This window comes from Heterodontus francisci, chromosome 19 (assembly GCF_036365525.1).
Source record: "Heterodontus francisci isolate sHetFra1 chromosome 19, sHetFra1.hap1, whole genome shotgun sequence".
Classification (NCBI taxonomy): domain Eukaryota; kingdom Metazoa; phylum Chordata; class Chondrichthyes; order Heterodontiformes; family Heterodontidae; genus Heterodontus; species Heterodontus francisci.
Window position 1 is genome coordinate 90,511,921 of NC_090389.1, and position 18,395 is coordinate 90,530,315.

Here is an 18,395-nt window from a genome sequence, read left to right on the forward strand (position 1 = left end):
CACATCTCTCAAGGACCCCAGGGGTGGAGGTTGATCTGGATTCAGTTCCGTTATTTCAAAGGGGCTGCAATACAAAGAGCTAGAAGTTAAGTTACTGTTGGATAAAGCTCTGGTCAGACTCTATCTGGAGTTTTGCGTTTGGTTCTGGGCCCCTCAGGATGGATATATTGACCCTGGAGGGCATGCAGGGCAAATTCTCCAGAATAATCCTGGGATAAAAGGGTTAAATTATGAGGACAGTCGCATAGACTAGGCTTGTATTCTCTTGAATATAGAAGATTAAGGGTGGTTCTAATTGGGGTGTTTAAGATGATTGAGGGAGTTATGATGAACTTTATAGAACACTGGTCTGGCCTCAACTGGAGTATTGTGTCCAATACTGGCCACCACATCCTTTTAGGAAGGATATGAGGGTGATAGAGAGGATGCAGAAAAGATTGACGAGAATGGTTCCAGGGATAAGAGATTTCAGTTCCATGGATAGGTTGGAGAAGCTGGGGCTGTTCACCTTAGAGAAGAGAAGGCTGAGACAAGATTTGATAGAGGTGTTCAAAATCATGAAGGGTCTGGACAGAGTAGATAGAGAGAAACTGTTCCCATTGGCAGAAGGATCAAGAACCAAAGGACACCGATTCAAAGTGATTGGCAAAAGAACCAAACTTGGCATGAGGAAAAATGTTTTTATGCAGCGAGTGGTTCGGATCTGGAATGCACTGCCTGAAAACGTGATGGAGGTAGATTCAATCATGGCTTTGAAAAGAGAATTGGATAATTATCTGAAGAGTAAAAATTTGCAGGGTTATGGGGAAAGGGTGGGGGCGTGGGAATAGCTGGGTTGCACTTGCAGAGAACTGGTAAGGACACAATGGGATGAATGGCCTCATTCTGGAAACATTGTATGATTCTATTTTATGAATTGATAGGGTAAACAGAGAGACGCTATTTCCTCTGGTGGGGGGAGGCTAGAACTTGGGGACATAACCTTAAAATTCGAGCCAGGCCGTTCAGGGGTGATGTCAGGAAACACTTCTTCACACAAAGGCTAGTGGAAATCTGGAAATCTCTCCCACAAAAAGCTGTTGATGCTGGGGATCAATTGAAAATTTCAAAACTGAGCTTGATACATTTTTGTTGGGTAAGGGGATTAAGGGCTATGCAACCAAGGCAATTAGAAGGATACAGTTCAGTCATGATCTAATTGCATGGTGGAAAAGTCTGGAGGGGCTGAATAGCCTCCTCCTGTTTGGATGGCAGAGAGCCAATACTGATGGAGAGGTTGGAAAGTTACTCTGAGGAAGTTGCAAGTGGGAGAAACCTGCAAGATACTGGAATTTGCTCCGTGTCATGCTCTCGCTTTTGCCATTGAGTTAATTTGATGACGAAAGAGTGGAATGTTCAGAGGATGCCCAGCGCCTGGGAACCAGAGACTCCGAGCCTGGGGCAGCTCTCCTCAGAGCGACTGCTGTTGATGGCATTATCTGTCCATGTTGGAATGTGATGTGTGATTGAAATCTCCCAGCTCTCTCCAGCGATGGGGTTTACATGCTGAGAAACGATGGTTTTTATCTTTTGGTCTCTCACCTCCTGCCGATGAGAATGGATTTGGAGAGAGAGGTGAGCCCGGGGCTTGAACTCCTGACCTTCTAGCTGGGAACTGAGTTTCTACCTGGCCAATTGCCCACTGTCCTTAACTTCAGGCAAGGAGATGCCCCTGAGCTTTGTGCTTGTGAATTATTTGTTCATCAAATTTTCCCTTCTTTCTCTATCTAGCTCTTATTTTGTCAACTTACCCCTCTCATCTTTCCCTGAAGTTTTTGTCTGTTGATGATGTGCCTCAGGCTGTTCGACCATGGGGTTGGAGGGGTTATGGGGGATGGTGCTTTACCACAGTCAAGCCCAGTCCTGGCTACACGCAACCAGGGAGCTCACTGGACAATGACCACGTACAGGATCACTGGCTCATTGTCTAATTGTAGAATCTAATAATGCCATTTATGTTTGATTTCACTGTGTGAAGCAACATATGAAATTTGTCTGTCATAGAATGATACAGCACAAAAGGAGGCCATTTGGCCCATCATGCCTCTGCCAGTTCTTTGAAAGAATAAATTAGTCCCACTCCCCCATAGCTCTGCAATTTTTTCCTTTTCAACTATTTATCCAATTCCTTTTTGAAAGTTACGATTGAATCTGCTTCCACCGCCCTTTCAGGCAGCGCGTTCCAGATCACAACAACTCACTGTGTAAAAAAAAATTCTCCTCATCTCCCCCTCTGGATTTTATTTCAATTATTTTAAATCTGTGCCCTCTGGCTACCAACCCTCAACCATTGAAACCAGCTTCTCCCTATCTACTCTATCAAAACTATTCATTATTTTAAACACCTCTATTAAATCTGCTCTTAGCCTTCTCTGCTCTAAGGAGAACAATCCCAATCTCCAGTCTCTCCACATAACTGAATTCCCTCATCCCTGGTACCATTTGAGTAAATCTCCTCTCCCCCTCTCCAAAGCCTTGACATCCTTCTTAAAATGTGGTGTGGTCAATGTTCAAGGTGCTATTATATAAATGGAAGCAGTTGTTGTTGTTAACCCTTACTGCTCCTCGAGATTTTTTAATTTTAACTTGGCACAGAGTGGGGGTCGAATCTGGGAACTTCCTGGTCAGTGTGACTGTCACCTTTCTGAGACCCAATGGGATAGAAACTGGACCTTGCTGCACCTGATTAATGACTGTAAAATGGGAATAACAAGGACCAATTTTAGGATCCAAGGTCCCACCGCCCAAAGATGCCTAAAGAAATGTCTGGCCCAAAAGTTGATCAGGCAATTTCAGACATTCCAGGAGGCTACCTAAAACAGGGTTAGACCCCTTGTGTATGCTAATGAGGAGACTTGTGCCTGTTTTAAGCCCCCAGTAGGAATTGTGTTTGGGAACGAGTGGAGCAGGAGCCGGAACTAAAACGCTTGGGATCCTGCATTTCGCAGTAGGAACACCGCCACCCCCTCCACCCAACTCCCCCAAAGCAACATTCTGGGACTTAACTTGGGGCTGCTGCTACTGAGACAAGCAGCCTCAGATCCATCTTCAAACAGGTGAGCTGCCAGCGGGCGGGCCAGGGTGCAGGCTCAGACTGCTTGTACAGTGATTGCTAATGAAGCCAAAGGACCAATTTCGGGCCTCCTGAATAGGGCGCAGTGTCTGCCCAGCGTAGCCGTCTGGTCTGAGAAATGGCTCTAAAGGATTTCTGGCTCAATCTGTTCCATACAAGTGGCAGTGAATGAAAAGGTCCTGTCACCTTGAATATTGTAAACACTGACTTGCCCCTGAAATGTGCTGTAAATGTTGGATATGTCTGTGTCTACATGGAATCAATAACAGAGGCCCCATTTCAAGGCAAGGCCTGAGGCTTTACTCAGTCTGTAAATACAACTTGCAATCACCAGCAACCTGTTTGCATTGACTTTTAACAATCCATTATTGTTTGGAGAGTTCACTGACCTTTAGCCACAATGTTCCTGCGCGTCTGCAACATATTCCTGGCTGTTCACATCCAGATGAAGCTTAAACATTTATGTTATCTCTGTAACCTCCTCCAGATCACAACCCTCCGAGATCTCTATGCTGCTCTAATTCTGGCCTCTTGTGCGTCCTTGATTTTAATCGCTCCACCAGTGGTGGCCGTGCCTTCAGCTGCCAGGGACTTAAGCTGTGAAATTCCCTCCCTTAAACCTCTGTGCCCCTCGATCTGTCTTTTCTTCAAGACACTCCTTAAAATCTACCTCTTTGACCAAGCTTTTGTCATCTGTCCTAATATCTCCTTTTATGGCCCAGTGTCAAATTTTGTTTGATAATCGCTCCTGTGAAGCACCTCAGTATGTTTTACTACATTAAAGGTGCTACCAAAATGCAAGTTTTAGGTGTTCCAGTATGTGGTTGGACGTACAATCCATTGCAGGGTAGAACTCCTGCATGGTGACACAAACTGGCTGAGAGTGAATCAGCAGCCTTGGTTTACACTCTGCGTGAATGTGTTGAAGTGAAAGGAAAGGAAAATGGGGCGGGTAAAAACGTGCAACTGACCAATTTCCTTCCGTCTGAAACTGCATGCTGTGGTGTTTAGTCTTTTAAGGGATGGAGTTTTCCAATGAAGGATTTTTTTAAGGCAATTTCCATTTTTAAGAAAGAAAACAAACATTTAATGGTTACCATGATGTGTAAGCATCTCTGAAACTCTCAAAAGTCAATGAAAAAGTTTGACCCTGACTGTATCTTCTGTATTTGTCTGGGAGAGGAGTCGCCTGGGACTAATCACGCAGAGGGTAAGAGTGCAGCAGGCAGAGCACTGACTGGGAGAGGGCACAGTCTGAGAATCTCAGGACCCTGAGTTTGATAAGGGTCATTTGCCTCTGGTTTTAGCAACAGTCGTTGCTTGAAGCCTGGGTCAGCAGCTATTCCCAGCTCCTGCGAGGTAGGATATCTGCTCTATTGATGGTTACACATCAGAAAATGTACAAACACGGAGAAGAAACTTGGCAGCTGGTGCTTGAATATGTATTTTTACAACTGGAGACATTGGTTTAATATAACTAACCAAGATTTGGATCATGACGTTATGCACAGGAATGAGTTATTATTAGATAATACATGAGTCTAAATGCAATAGAGGTGCAAAGCAATCTGGGGAGACAGAATGACAAATCATTAAAAGCAGCAACACAGATTAACAAAGTCAGTTTCTAGAGGGATAGAATTTAAAAGCAGAGAAGTTAGGTTAAACTTGTCTAGAATGTTGATTAGACCACACTTGGAGCACTGTGAACAGTTCTGGTCTCCATATTATAAAAAGGATATTAAGGCACTGGAGAAGTTGCAAGAAAGATTTACAAGGATGTTGCCAGAACTGAGGTTGTAACTACCCGGAAAGATTGTACAGGCTGGTGCTGAGGGAACACTGAGGGGTGACCTGATAGAGGTCTTTAAAATTATAAAGGAGTTTGATAAGATGGATGTAGAGAAGATGTTTCCACTTGTGGAGGGAGTCTAAATATAGAGGACATAAATAAAAGAGAGTCACTAATAAATCCAATGGGGAATTCAGGAGAAACTTCTTTACCCAGAGAGTGGGGAGAATGTGGAACTCACTACCACAGGGAGTGGTTGAGGTGAATAGCATAGATTTAAGGGGGAAGCTGGATAAACACATGAGGGAGAAAGGAATAGAAGGATATGGTGATAGGGTTGGATGAAGTAGGGGTGGGAGGAGACTTATTTGGAGCATAAACAATGGCACAGACGACTTGGGCCAAATGGAGGACTTGTACAGATCAGTGAGGCTTCAGGTTCTTGGATTGGGATGTTAAATAGTGTTGCACACAGGTGAGGGTGTGGAACAGCTGGGGCTCCTCCTGATCATTGCTCAGTGACTCCTGTGGGAGAAGGCATGATTGCAGTCAGAACCCTGTTTGGCTTTGATGCCTCCTGTAGTGGCACAGCTTTGCTCTGCTCTGCTCTGGTCGGGCCCCGGCATTACGTCTGGCAGTGTGGGTGAGATATTAGGAGGGCTGACCTGCACTGTGCCTCAGCACCCGAGCACAAACTGCAGGGGCGAAGAACATCCTCTGGGTTAAAGTCCTGTGACAAAAACATTCCTCATTGCTGTCTGACGAGATATTTGATGATTTGAGTGAAGAGATGTCCTCAACATTGACAGACACCAACACCTGTTGCTAACAACACTGAGTCGACTGCCTGACTGACAAGCGGTAACATTCATTTATTTCTGGACAAGCTTTGAAGCGTCAACCATGTACCAGGGCTCAGGAATAGCTCCTGTGTTCATTCAGCCTCTGATCCTCCCAGCTTTTGCTCGCTGTCTGCAATATGTCTGCAATGCCCCGACACAAGGCATCCTGATCCGGCTCCCACCTCAGTGGGTTTATTGCTGTGGAACTGAGGCACACAAACAGTTCAAAAGGTTCAACCCTGGTCTATGCTGATCCCACGTGAGGCTCCAGTATCAGTGTCACTGACTCTGATTAGAGAATTAAAAACTTCTTTACCCAGAGAGTGGTGAGAATGTGGAACCCGCGACTTCAGGGAGTGGTTGAGGAGAATAGTGTTGATACATTTAAGGGGAAGCTGGATAAACACATGAGGGAGAAAGGAATAGAAGGAGATGCTGATAAGGTGAGATGAAGAGGGGTGGGAGGAGGTTCGATTGGGGCATAAACATCCTCATGGAGCAGTTGGGCCGAATGGCCTGTTTCTGTTCTGTACATTCAATGTAATTCTCAGTAACCACCTGCTTTGAGTGTGTGAGAGCTCACAGTTACACACTGAGCACAGGATCAACTGGGCTATAAATTTCTCTTGGGCAATACTGCAACATTTAGCAATCTGCTATCCCCTTTCTTGGGCTCCCACTCAAAACTAATTTACACTCCTCAGCTCCCAAATGACGATCTGGCAAGTAGCCAATACCAGAGGAGGGAGGGAGATTGCACTGGAAGGAGGCTACCTGAAAGTACAGTTGTGCACTAATCATTCGATCGAGTGGCCAGGCCTCCAGAAGGATAAGAAGTGCTGGGGTAGGGAAGAGGGGAGAGTGGATGGGCACAGGGTAAGGGGTACCTAAGTCCCAGTTTTCTGGAAATGCCATTTACTGCCCGCTTTAGACCCATGTTAGAGGTTGGTTTTGGGGTCTGTCAGACTTGGCTTAACAAAAAGTCTTGCATTTCTTTACTAACACAAAAGCAGAATACTGCAATGCTGGAAATCGGAAATAAAAACAGAAAATGCTGGAAATACTCAGCCACTACAAAACAACCATAAAAGCTGCCGCAAAACAACCAGTCAATACCAACTTTAGCCGACAAAACATCTAACACTCCACACAATACTTAACTAATTATCCTAGTGCCTGACCTGCAGGCGCCTTTATCTGTCCAGTGCTCATCCACAGTGCGACCTCAGTGGCTGCAGCGTTGCTGGTGGAGGGCTGCTGCCTTTCACTGGGGGAGACTGCAGGGGGTCTTGCAGGATGACCTGGAGCAGCTCTTGTCCTACAAGACCCTGTTTCAGACTGCCCCACCTTGGCATGGATGGCAGCAGTCTGGGCTGGCAGAGTGACAGTGGCAGGGGGACCATGAATGCTGTCCTTCTGAGAGAGGAGAGCAGGTTCAAGCTTCATGGAGCCACTGCCAGTCCCCGGGGCAGCACCTCTGCAATCCTGTTGATGTGTTGGAGGACAGATTGCTGGACTGCTGTGAGACCCTGAAAGCCCCTTTGAACACTGGTATTAGAGTTATAATGGCAACAGCCTGAGCCCTTCAAAGAAAGGTGATCAGAGCATTGACCTTCCAAATTGCTGTTCCCGCATGTTAACTTTCTGAAATTCAGACACACACAGCCACAGACAGACCCACACCCACACCCACACCCACACCCATACACATACACAGCCACAGACAGACCCACACCCACACCCATACACAGCCACAGACAGACCCACACCCACACCCATACACATACACAGCCACAGACAGACCCACACCGACACCCATACACAGCCACAGACAGACCCACACCCATACACATACACAGCCACAGACAGACCCACACCCACACCCATACACAGCCACAGACAGACCCACACCCACACCCACACCCATACACGACACAGACAGACCCACACACACACCCATACACATACACAGCCACAGACAGACCCACACCCATACACAGCCACAGACAGACCCACACCCATACACGACACAGACAGACCCACACCCATACACAGCCACAGACAGACCCACACCCACACCCATACACATACACAGCCACAGACAGACCCACACCCACACCCATACACATACACAGCCACAGACAGACCCACACCCATACACAGCCACAGACAGACCCACACCCATACACGACACAGACAGACCCACACCCATACACAGCCACAGACAGACCCACACACACACCCATACACATACACAGCCACAGACAGACCCACACCCATACACAGCCACAGACAGACCCACACCCATACACATACACAGCACAGACAGACCCACACCCATACACAGCCACAGACAGACCCACACCCATACACATACACAGCATAGACAGACCCACACCCCTCCCTGTTTTGTAGCGAAATGATTAACAATTTAAAAATCAAGGAAAGGACACAAATGAATAGGAAGATTTAAGGATAAGTAATGTTTATAGTATCATAAAATCAACAGGACTCTTAGCGGTGCTGCCACTGACAGATATCACTCTCTTTCTCTGCAGCTGTGGTGGGGTCTGTTGCTCAGGACCCTGATTCGGCTCATGGCTGTGCCCAAGGAAGCTGCTATCCAGCCACCGGAGATCTCCTGGTGGGTCGGCAAAACAAGCTGACAGCATCATCAACCTGTGGTCTGAGGAGACAACAGCCGTACTGCATTGTGAGTCACCTACAGGTAAGTGCAGCCAAACACGAGGTGTGAGTGTGTCTGTATGTGTAGGTCAAAGAACAAAGAACAGTACAGCACAGGAACAGGCCATTCGGCCCTCCAAGCCTGCGCCGATCTTGATGCCTGCCTAAACTAAAACCTTCTGCACTTCCGGGAACTGTATCCCTCTATTCCCATCCTATTCATGTATTTGTCAAGATGCCTCTTAAACGTCGCTATTGTACCTGCTTCCACCACCTCCCCTGGCAGCAAGTTCCAGGCACTCACCACCCTCTGTGTAAAGAACTTGCCCTGCACATCCGCTCTAAACTTTGCCCCTTGCACCTTAAACCTATGTCCCCTAGTAACTGACTCTTCCACCCTGGGAAAAAGCTTCTGACTATCCACTCTGTCCATGCCGCTTATAACTTTGTAAACCTCTATCATGTCGCCCCTCCACCTCCGTCGTTCCAGTGAAAACAATCCGAGTTTATCCAAGCTCTCCTCATAGCTAATACCCTCCAGACCCAGGCAACATCCTGGTAAACACCTGTACCCTCTCCAAAGCCTCCACGTCCTTCTGGTAGTGTGGCGACCAGAATTGCACGCAATATTCTAAGTGTGGCCTAACTAAGGTTCTGTACAGCTGCAACATGACTTGCCAATTTTTATACTCAACGCCCCGACCGATGAAGGCAAGCATGCCGTATGCCTTCTTGACTACCTTATCCACCTGCGTTGCCACTTTCTGTGACCTGTGGACCTGTACGCCCAGACCTCTCTGCCTATCAATACTCCCAAGGGTTCTGCCATTTACTGTATACCTCCCACCTGTATTAAACCTTCCAAAATGCATTACCTCACATTTGTCCGGATTAAACTCCATCTGCCATTTCTCCGCCCAAGTCTCCAACTGATCTATATCCTGCTGTATCCTCTGACAATCCTCGTCACTATCTGCAACTCCATCAACCTTTGTGTCGTCCGCAAACTTACTAATCAGACCAGCTACATTTTCCTCCAAATCATTTATATATACTACAAACAGTAAAAGTCCCAGCACTGATCCCTGCGGAACACCACTAGTCACAGCCCTCCATTCAGAAAAGCACCCTTCCACTGCTACCCTCTGTCTTCTATGACCGAGCCAGTTCTGTATCCATCTTGCCAGCTCACCTCTGATCCCGTGTGACTTCACCTTTTGTACCAGTCTGCCATGAGGGACCTCGTCAAAAGCTTTACTGAAGTCCATGTAGACAACATCCACTGCCCTTCCTTCACCAATCATCTTCGTCGCTTCCTCAGAAAACTCAATCAAGTTAGTGAGACACGACCTCCCCTTCACAAAACCATACTGTCTCTCGCTAATAAGTCCATTTGTTTCCAAATGGGAGTAACTCCTGTCCCGAAGAATCCTCTCTAATAATTTCCCTACCACTAACGTAAGGCTCACCGGCCTATAATTTCCTGGATTATCCTTGCTACCCTTCTTAAACAAAGGAACAACATTGGCTATTCTCCAGTCCTCTGGGACCTCACCTGTAGCCAATGAGGATGCAAAGATTTCTGTCAAGGCCCCAGCAATTTCTTCCCTTACCTCCCTCAGTATTCTGGGGTAGATCCCATCAGGCCCTGGGGACTTATCTACCTTAATGCTTTGCAAGACGTCTGTGTCCGTCTGTGTGGGTGTGTGTCTGAATGTATGTCTCTGTGGGTGTATCTGTGTGTGGCTGTGTCTGTCTGGGTGTGTCAGTAGGGATGCCAACATTAGTTTAACATAAACCTGGAGATTTGAACATGTGCATTTGATCATGTGACACTGCTAGTGATACTTAGTCATGAGGTTTGATCACATGACATTTGCAGACTGTTTTTACATTCGTTGAGTGTCTCAGCATCACCAAAGCCTTTTGACTTTTTGTTTTCTGGAGATGAATAACACAATATATAAATCAAAGAGAGAATCACAATACAAAGATTTAAGTAGGAGTGATGTTTAAATAAAAACTACTTCTGTGAAGTTTCTAGCGTATTGATTACAATGAGAAACACAAAGTAAATTCCACTGATTCAAGTAAAGCATCGTCGATAGAAGGAACTTCTAACATTTTGTACAATTTTAGGACCTTTTAACAATACACAGCAAATTCTAAAAACAATGAAACCAAAATCAAATCTAATTCAATTCACTGACTCCCACGTCCCAGCACGACTGCCAGTGTCAGGGAGCTGAGGCTCAAACCTCAGGGATAAACACCAAAACTGCCTGACTCTCAAACACATTTCATAAGAGCACACAGCACAGGCTGACACAAACACTCCCACTCTGGAGTTCTCTCTCTCTCTCCCTCCCCCATTTTGTGTTTCACTGTCTCCCACTTTGTGTTGCTCTCTTCCTCCCCGCCAGTTTGTTTCTCTCTCTCTCTCTCCCCAGTCTGTTTCTCTCTCTCTCCCTCCCCAGTTCTCTCTCTCTTCCCAGTCTGTTTTTCTCCCTCTCTCTCCCGTCTGTTTCTCTCTCTCCACCATTTGTTTTTCTCTCTCCTCATTTTGTTTTTCTCTCTCTCCCCCATCTGTTTCCCTATCTCCACCATTTGTTTTTCTCTCTCTCTCCCCAGTCTGTTTCTCTCTCTCTCTCTCCCCCAGTCTGTTTCTCTCTCTCTCCCCCAGTCTGTTTCTCTCTCTCTCCCCAGTCTGTTTCTCTCTCTCTCTCCCCAGTCTATTTCTCTCTCTCTCTCTCCCCAGTCTGTTTCTCTCTCTCTCTCTCCCCAGTTCTCTCTCTCTTCCCAGTCTGTTTTTCTCCCTCTCTCTCCCGTCTGTTTCTCTCTCTCCACCATTTGTTTTTCTCTCTCCTCATTTTGTTTTTCTCTCTTTCCCCAGTCTGTTTCTCTCTCTCTCTCCCCAGTCTGTTTCTCTCTCTCTCTCTCCCCAGTCTGTTTCTCTCTCTCTCTCTCCCCAGTCTGTTTCTCTCTCTCTCTCTCCCCAGTCTGTTTCTCTCTCTCTCTCTCCCCAGTCTGTTTCTCTCTCTCTCCCTCCCCAGTTCTCTCTCTCTTCCCAGTCTGTTTTTCTCCCTCTCTCTCCCGTCTGTTTCTCTCTCTCCACCATTTGTTTTTCTCTCTCCTCATTTTGTTTTTCTCTCTTTCCCCAGTCTGTTTCTCTCTCTCTCTCCCCAGTCTGTTTCTCTCTCTCTCTCTCCCCAGTCTGTTTCTCTCTCTCTCTCTCCCCAGTCTGTTTCTCTCTCTCTCTCTCCCCAGTCTGTTTCTCTCTCTCTCCCTCCCCAGTTCTCTCTCTCTCCCGTCTGTTTCTCTCTCTCCACCATTTGTTTTTCTCTCTCCTCATTTTGTTTTTCTCTCTCTCCCCCATCTGTTTCCCTATCTCCACCATTTGTTTTTCTCTCTTTCCCCAGTCTGTTTCTCTCTCTCTCTCTCCCCAGTCTGTTTCTCTCTCTCTCTCTCCCCAGTCTGTTTCTCTCTCTCTCTCTCTCCCCAGTCTGTTTCTCTCTCTCTCTCTCTCCCCAGTCTGTTTCTCTCTCTCTCTCTCTCCCCAGTCTGTTTCTCTCTCTCTCTCTCTCTCTCCCCAGACTGTTTCTCTCTCTCTCTCTCCCCAGTCTGTTTCTCTCTCTCTCTCTCTCCCCAGTTTGTTTCTCTCTCTTCATTCCCAAACTGCTCTCAGGACTCACGATATTTCCAGATGTTTTTAATTGGCCCTGATGTCATCATGCTCACCTGCAGTAACGAACCAGCATATTCTGAATAATGGAAAAGGTAGCAGGGCTCAGCCTGGTTACTGCACACACGAACCATGCCAGTCTGGGTACCGCACACACGAACCACATGGACAGAAACCATTTCTCCTGAGATGCCAACTGCAGCACCCAGGAGACCAATCAACTCTTCCAGTCATGTCCTGCCCAAAGTGGGACAGTTGGGAACATTATCGGTTGTAGCGTTGCCAAATCCAGCTGGAGGTTTTATCACATGACCTCCTGCCTCCAACCACTCCATCCCAACTCTTCCCCCATTGGTCAAAGGGCACATCCATGGTGGTGATGCCCTGCCCACACACTCCTGCCATTGGTTGCCTGACCTGTCAATCGTCGCGGGGTTCTGCTTTTCCACAGTCCACACGAAAGTGAACAGACATTTCATTCCCTAATGGGATCATTGTGGACTGTCAGTCAAACAGACTTTTTGTCCCCAATCAACAATGTTTTTAGAACTATTAAACAAAGTGTCCAAAGAAAATATTATTAAAAATTTATTTTACACGATTTTTTCCTGGGTTTTTGCTGCCAGCAGTCCTAAAGATTAATCTTCAATTCCTGGAGAGTCCAGGGCAATTCTGGAGGGTTGGCAACCACTATTGTGTCTGTGTGGGTGTCTGTGTCTGTATTTGGATATGTCTGTCTGTGCTTCAGGGTGCGCGTGTCAGCATGTTTGTCAGAGAGTCATAGAGTCGTACAGCATAGAAACAGGCCCTTCGGCCCACCGTGTCCATGCCGAACATAATGCCTATCTATACTAATCCCACCTGCCTGCATTAATTCCATATCCCTCTATGCCTTGCTCATTCAAGTACCTGTCCAGATGCCTCTTAAATGTCACTACTGTTCCTGCCTCCACCACCTCCTCAGGCAGCTCATTCCAGATACCCACTATTCTTTGTGTGAAAAATTTACCCCTTTGATCCCCTTTAAACCTCCTCCCTCTCACCTTAAATCTATGCCCACTAGTTTTAGTCACCCCTACCATGGGAAACAGACTCTGGCTATCTACCCGATCTATGCCTCTCATAATTTTATATACTTCTATCATGTCCCCTCTCAGCCTCCTTCGCTCCAGGGAAAACAGACCCAGCCTATCCAATCTCTCTTTATAATTCAAGCCCTCCAAACCAGGCAACATCCTTGTGAATCTTTTCTGCACCCTCTCTAGCTTAATCACATCTTTCCTGTAGTGCGGCGACCAGAACTGTACACAGTACTCCAAATGCGGCCTAACCAACGTTATGTACAACTGTAACATGACATCCCAACTCTTGTATTCAATGCCTCGGCCGATGAAGGCAAGCATGCCATACACCTTCTTCACCACCCTGTCTACCAGTGTTGCCACTTTCAGGGAACTATGTACTTGCACCCCAAGGTCTCCCTGCTCAACAACACTCCCCAGGGCCCTGCCATTCACTGTATATGTCCTGCCCTGGTTTAACTTCCCAAAATGCATCACTTCACACTTGTCTGTGTTAAATTCCATTTGCCACTCCCTTGCCCACTTTCCCAGTTGATCTATATCCTGTTGTAACCTTAGACAGCCTTCTTCACTGTCCACTATACCACCAATTCTGGTGTCATCTGCAAACTTACTAATCATGCCCCTTACATTCACATCCAAGTCATTAATATATATGACAACAGAGGGCCCAGCACCGATCCCTGCGGCACACCACTGGTCACCGGCCTCCAATCTGAAAAACAACCCTCCACTACCACCCTCTGCCTCCTATCACCATCCAATTTGCTAGCTCACCCTGGATCCCATGTGTTCGAACCTTCAGGACCAGCCTACCTTGCGGGACCTTGTCAAAGGCCTTGCTAAAGTCCATGTAGACAACGTCCATCGCCCTGCCCTCGTCAATCCTCTTGGTCACCTCCTCGAAAAACTCAATCAAATTCGTGAGACATGATTTCCCAAGCACAAAGCCATGCTGACTATCCCTAATCAGATCTTGCCTTTCCAGATGCATATAAATCCTGTCTCTCAGAATCCCTTCCAATAACTTTCCCACCACTGATGTAAGACTCACCGGCCTGTAGTTCCCTGGCTTATCCCTGCTGCCCTCCTTAAATAAAGGTACAACATTAGCTATCCTCCAGTCTTCCAGTACCTCACCCATGGCTAACGATGATACAAAAATCTCTGCCAGGGCCCCAGCAATTTCCTCCCTTGCTTCCCATAGCATCCTAGGATACACCTGGTCAGGCCCTGGGGATTTATCCACCTTAATGCACGTCAAAACCTCCAACACCACCTTCTTTGTAATGTTGTGTCTGTATGTGTCCAGGTGTGTCGGGGTGTATATATCAGTGGCTGTGTGTGTGTGTGTCTGTGTGGATCTGTGTCTATATAGATGTGTGCCTGTGTGTGTGTTTGATTGTGTCTCTGTGTGGTAATATGTGTGCATGCGTATCAATGGCTGTGTGTGAGTGTGTGTGTGTGTGTGTGTGAGTGTGTGAGAGTGTGGGAGTGAGTGCCTGTATGTGAGATGATGTTACTGTCACTGAATCTGTTGCCAGTCCATTCACATGATATTTGTAGACAGAATGTTGGGAAAGTGGGTGAAGAAAATTCATCACAGATAAAGTGGACAATGAAAACACATTTTGATAGTCAGAGTTCAGAGGTTAAACAAGTGGATGCTGAATTTAGTCAGAGGGATGCAGTTTGCTCTGAGCTTCAAACGGAGGTCACGATCTTTAGCTGGAGAGTTCAGGGTTTGTTGGGTTATGTGTAGCAGAATTACTGAATGGAGATTTCCTTTGGATCGTCTGTGGTGCAAATCTGTACAGAAAGGTTTTGGTACCTTGTTCCAGTGACCACAGGGCGAGGTTGAGGAATGGTGTGGAGAGGAGACATGGAGGGAGGGGAGGTTGCCTGTCTCTGCTGGGTGAAATTGTCCAGCTCATCCTGCAGGTCTCCCTTAGCTTAGTCTGCCATGGACTGATGTAGAATACCGAGGAACAGCTTACCCCACAGCTGGGGGAGTGCAGGGAGTGGGGGTTGGAGGGGAATCATTAGGCTTCCTGCTCCTGGTCCCTACCTAATTACTTCTGCTGGAAAGTGTAAACACGTGGATATCATGTTTGGATGGGATTGGGCTCGGCTGAAGTGCTGTCCATGGTTGAATATCCTGTCAATGATCACTGTCAACGCTCAACCCCAGTGAGAGTCAGTGTATGTGGAACTGTATCCCAGTGAGAGTCAGTGTGTGTGAAACTGTACCCCAGTGAGAGTCAGTGTGTGTGAAACTGTATCCCAGTGAGAGTCAGTGTGTGTGGAACTGTATCCCAGTGAGAGTCAGTGTGTGTGGAACTGTACCCCAGTGAGAGTCAGTGTGTGTGGAACTGTATGCCAGTGAGAGTCAGTGTGTGTGGAACTGTCCCCCAGTGATAGTCAGTGTGTGTGGAACTGTACCCCAGTGAGAGTCAGTGTGTGGAACTGTCCCCCAGTGAGAGTCAGTGTGTGTGGAACTGTCCCCCAGTGAGAGTCAGTGTGTGTGGAACTGTCCCCCAGTGAGAGTCAGTGTGTGTGAAACTGTACCCCAGTGAGAGTCAGTGTGTGTGAAACTGTATCCCAGTGAGAGTCAGTGTGTGTGGAACCGTACCCCAGTGAGAGTCAATGTGTGTGAAACTGTACCCCAGTGAGAGTCAGTGTGTGTGGAACTGTACCCCAGTGAGAGTCAGTGTGTGTGGAACTGTCCCCCAGTGATAGTCAGTGTGTGTGGAACTGTACCCCAGTGAGAGTCAGTGTGTGTGAAACTGTACCCCAGTGAGAGTCAGTGTGTGTGAAACTGTACCCCAGTGAGAGTCAGTGCGTGTGGAACTGTACCCCAGTGAGAGTCAGTGCGTGTGGAACTGTACCCCAGTGAGAGTCAGTGCGTGTGGAACTGTACCCCAGTGAGAGTCACTGTGTGTGGGACTGTACCCCAGTGAGAGTCAGTGTGTGGAACTGTACCCCAGTGAGAGTCAGTGTGTGTGGAACTGCACCCCAGTGAGAGTCAGTGTGTGTGGAATTGTACCCCAGTGAGAGTCAGTGCGTGTGGAACTGTACCCCAGTGAGAGTCAGTGTGTGTGGAACTGTACCCCAGTGAGAGTCAGTTTGTGTGGAACTGTACCCCAGTGAGAGTCAGTGTGTGTGGAACTGTACCCCAGTGAGAGTCACTGTGTGTGGAACTGTACCCCAGTGAGAGTCACTGTGTGTGGAACTGTACCCCAGTGAGAGTCACTGTGTGTGGAACTGTACCCCAGTGAGAGTCACTGTGTGTGGAACTGTACCCCAGTAAGAGTCAGTGTGTGTGGAACTGTACCCCAGTGAGAGTCTGTGTGTGTGGAACTGTTCCCCAGTGAGAGTCACTGTGTGTGGAACTGTACCCCAGTAAGAGTCAGTGTGTGTGGAACTGTACCCCAGTGAGAGTCTGTGTGTGTGGAACTGTACCCCAGTGAGAGTCAGTGTGTGGAACTGTTCCCCAGTGAGAGTCAGTGTGTGTGGAACTGTACCCCAGTGAGAGTCAGCACCTTCAGGAGCAGTGGGATGATATTCACTTTGCTAATGCACAAATGCATATAAATGGGTTGTGGGCAGTAACAGAAAACCGATGACAACATGAATATGAAAATGGGATGTGGTTTGGGGCATGCTCTGTTTGACTAGCACCCAGTTTGTCGAATGCTCAAAAGCCTGGTATGTCCCAATGATTTCTTTGTTCATTCTTGAACAGGATGAGAAAAAATGTTTCATTTGCGATTCCCGTAAACCGTATGATCGGCTAAGAAATCCCAACAGCCACAGAGTGGAAAATGTGATTACAACCTTCGCAGAATACCGAAAGAAGGCCTGGTGGCAATCGGAGAATGGTGAGTTAATTAAACCCTCTGATCCGGTGTGGGTGGGAATAGGGTGTTAGAACCAGCCCTGACCTCACACTGACCAAGTGGTGTAGCTGACTGCTTGGCTCTGTCAGTAGCACTCCTGACTCTGAATCAAAAGGTTGTAGGTTTGGGTTCTACTCCTAGACTAAAGCACTTGGACGCTCTGGGGCGTGCGGCCGCAGGGAGCGCGGAACATGCGGTGTTAAAGATCCCACAGCACTTCCTCAGGAAGAGCAATCAGCTGTCCCCGATGTTCTGGCTAACATCCCTGAGCCATCACCAGATTGCAATTACCTGTTAAAAAGGATCTGTACCTTACCCAGTTGTCACCATTCCCCCATTGTCTAGCTGCTTGGGACTGCACACACTTCATTCAACTCTTACCACCTGTGGCCAGAGCATCTTCAGCAATGGTGTCTCTTCCTGTTTTCTTACTGTCGTGTCTGGAGTCCTCCAAGAATCTATCCTTGGCCCCTTCCCCTTCCTGATCTCCACGCTACCCATTGTTGACATTGTCTGCCAACATGGGGTCAGGTTCCACATGTAGGCTGATGACAGCCAGCTGTACCTCACCACCACCTCTCTCAAACCCTCCACTTTCTCTAAATTATCAGGCTCTTTGTCTGACTTCCAGTACTGCATGAGCAGAAATTTTCTCCAGTTGAATATTGGGAAGACTGAAGCCATTGTTTCCAGTGTTCACTACAAACTCCATTTCCCAACTACCTCAGGCTGAGGCAGACTGTTCTCAACCTCTGGATCCTCCTTGATTCTGAGCTGAGCTTCCAACCCAATATCCTCTCCATCACAAATCAGTAATATTGCCCCTCTCTACGTCTACCTCAGCTTGTACTGCTAAAACTCCGGCTCATCCAAACCTCTGCTGTGCATATCCTAATTTGCACAAAGTCTCATTTACCATTTCAAGGGGGAGATGGTGGCATCGTGGTAATGTCACTAAACTAGTAATCCAGAGGCCCAGGCTGATGCCCTGGGCCACAGGTTCAAATCCCACCAAAGCAGCTGATGGAATTTAAATTCAATTCATCAAAAAAAAATCGGGAATTGAAAGCTAGTCTCAGTAATGGTGCCATGAAACTATCATTGATTGTTATAAAAACCCATCTGGTTCACTGATATCCTTTAGGGAAGGAAATCTGCCGTCCTTACCTGGTCTGGCCTACATGTGACTCCAGACCCACAGCAATGTGGTTGACTCTTAACTGCCCTCTGAAATGGCCCAGCAAGACACTCAGTTCAAGGGCAATTAGGGATGGGTAACAAATGCTGGCCTTGCCAGTGAC

General features: G+C 47.3%; 1 protein-coding gene across 1 annotated transcript in view; it reads left to right on the plus strand.

The window, feature by feature from the left end:
- Nucleotides 1-18,395, plus strand: part of LOC137380299 (laminin subunit beta-2-like) — a 283,335-nt gene that overhangs the window by 38,693 nt on the left and 226,247 nt on the right. The window contains exons 2-3 of the mRNA XM_068052207.1: nucleotides 8,305-8,474; nucleotides 16,941-17,076. Of these exons, the coding sequence (XP_067908308.1) occupies nucleotides 8,305-8,474; nucleotides 16,941-17,076 (306 nt within the window). The remainder of the gene's footprint in view (nucleotides 1-8,304; nucleotides 8,475-16,940; nucleotides 17,077-18,395) is intronic.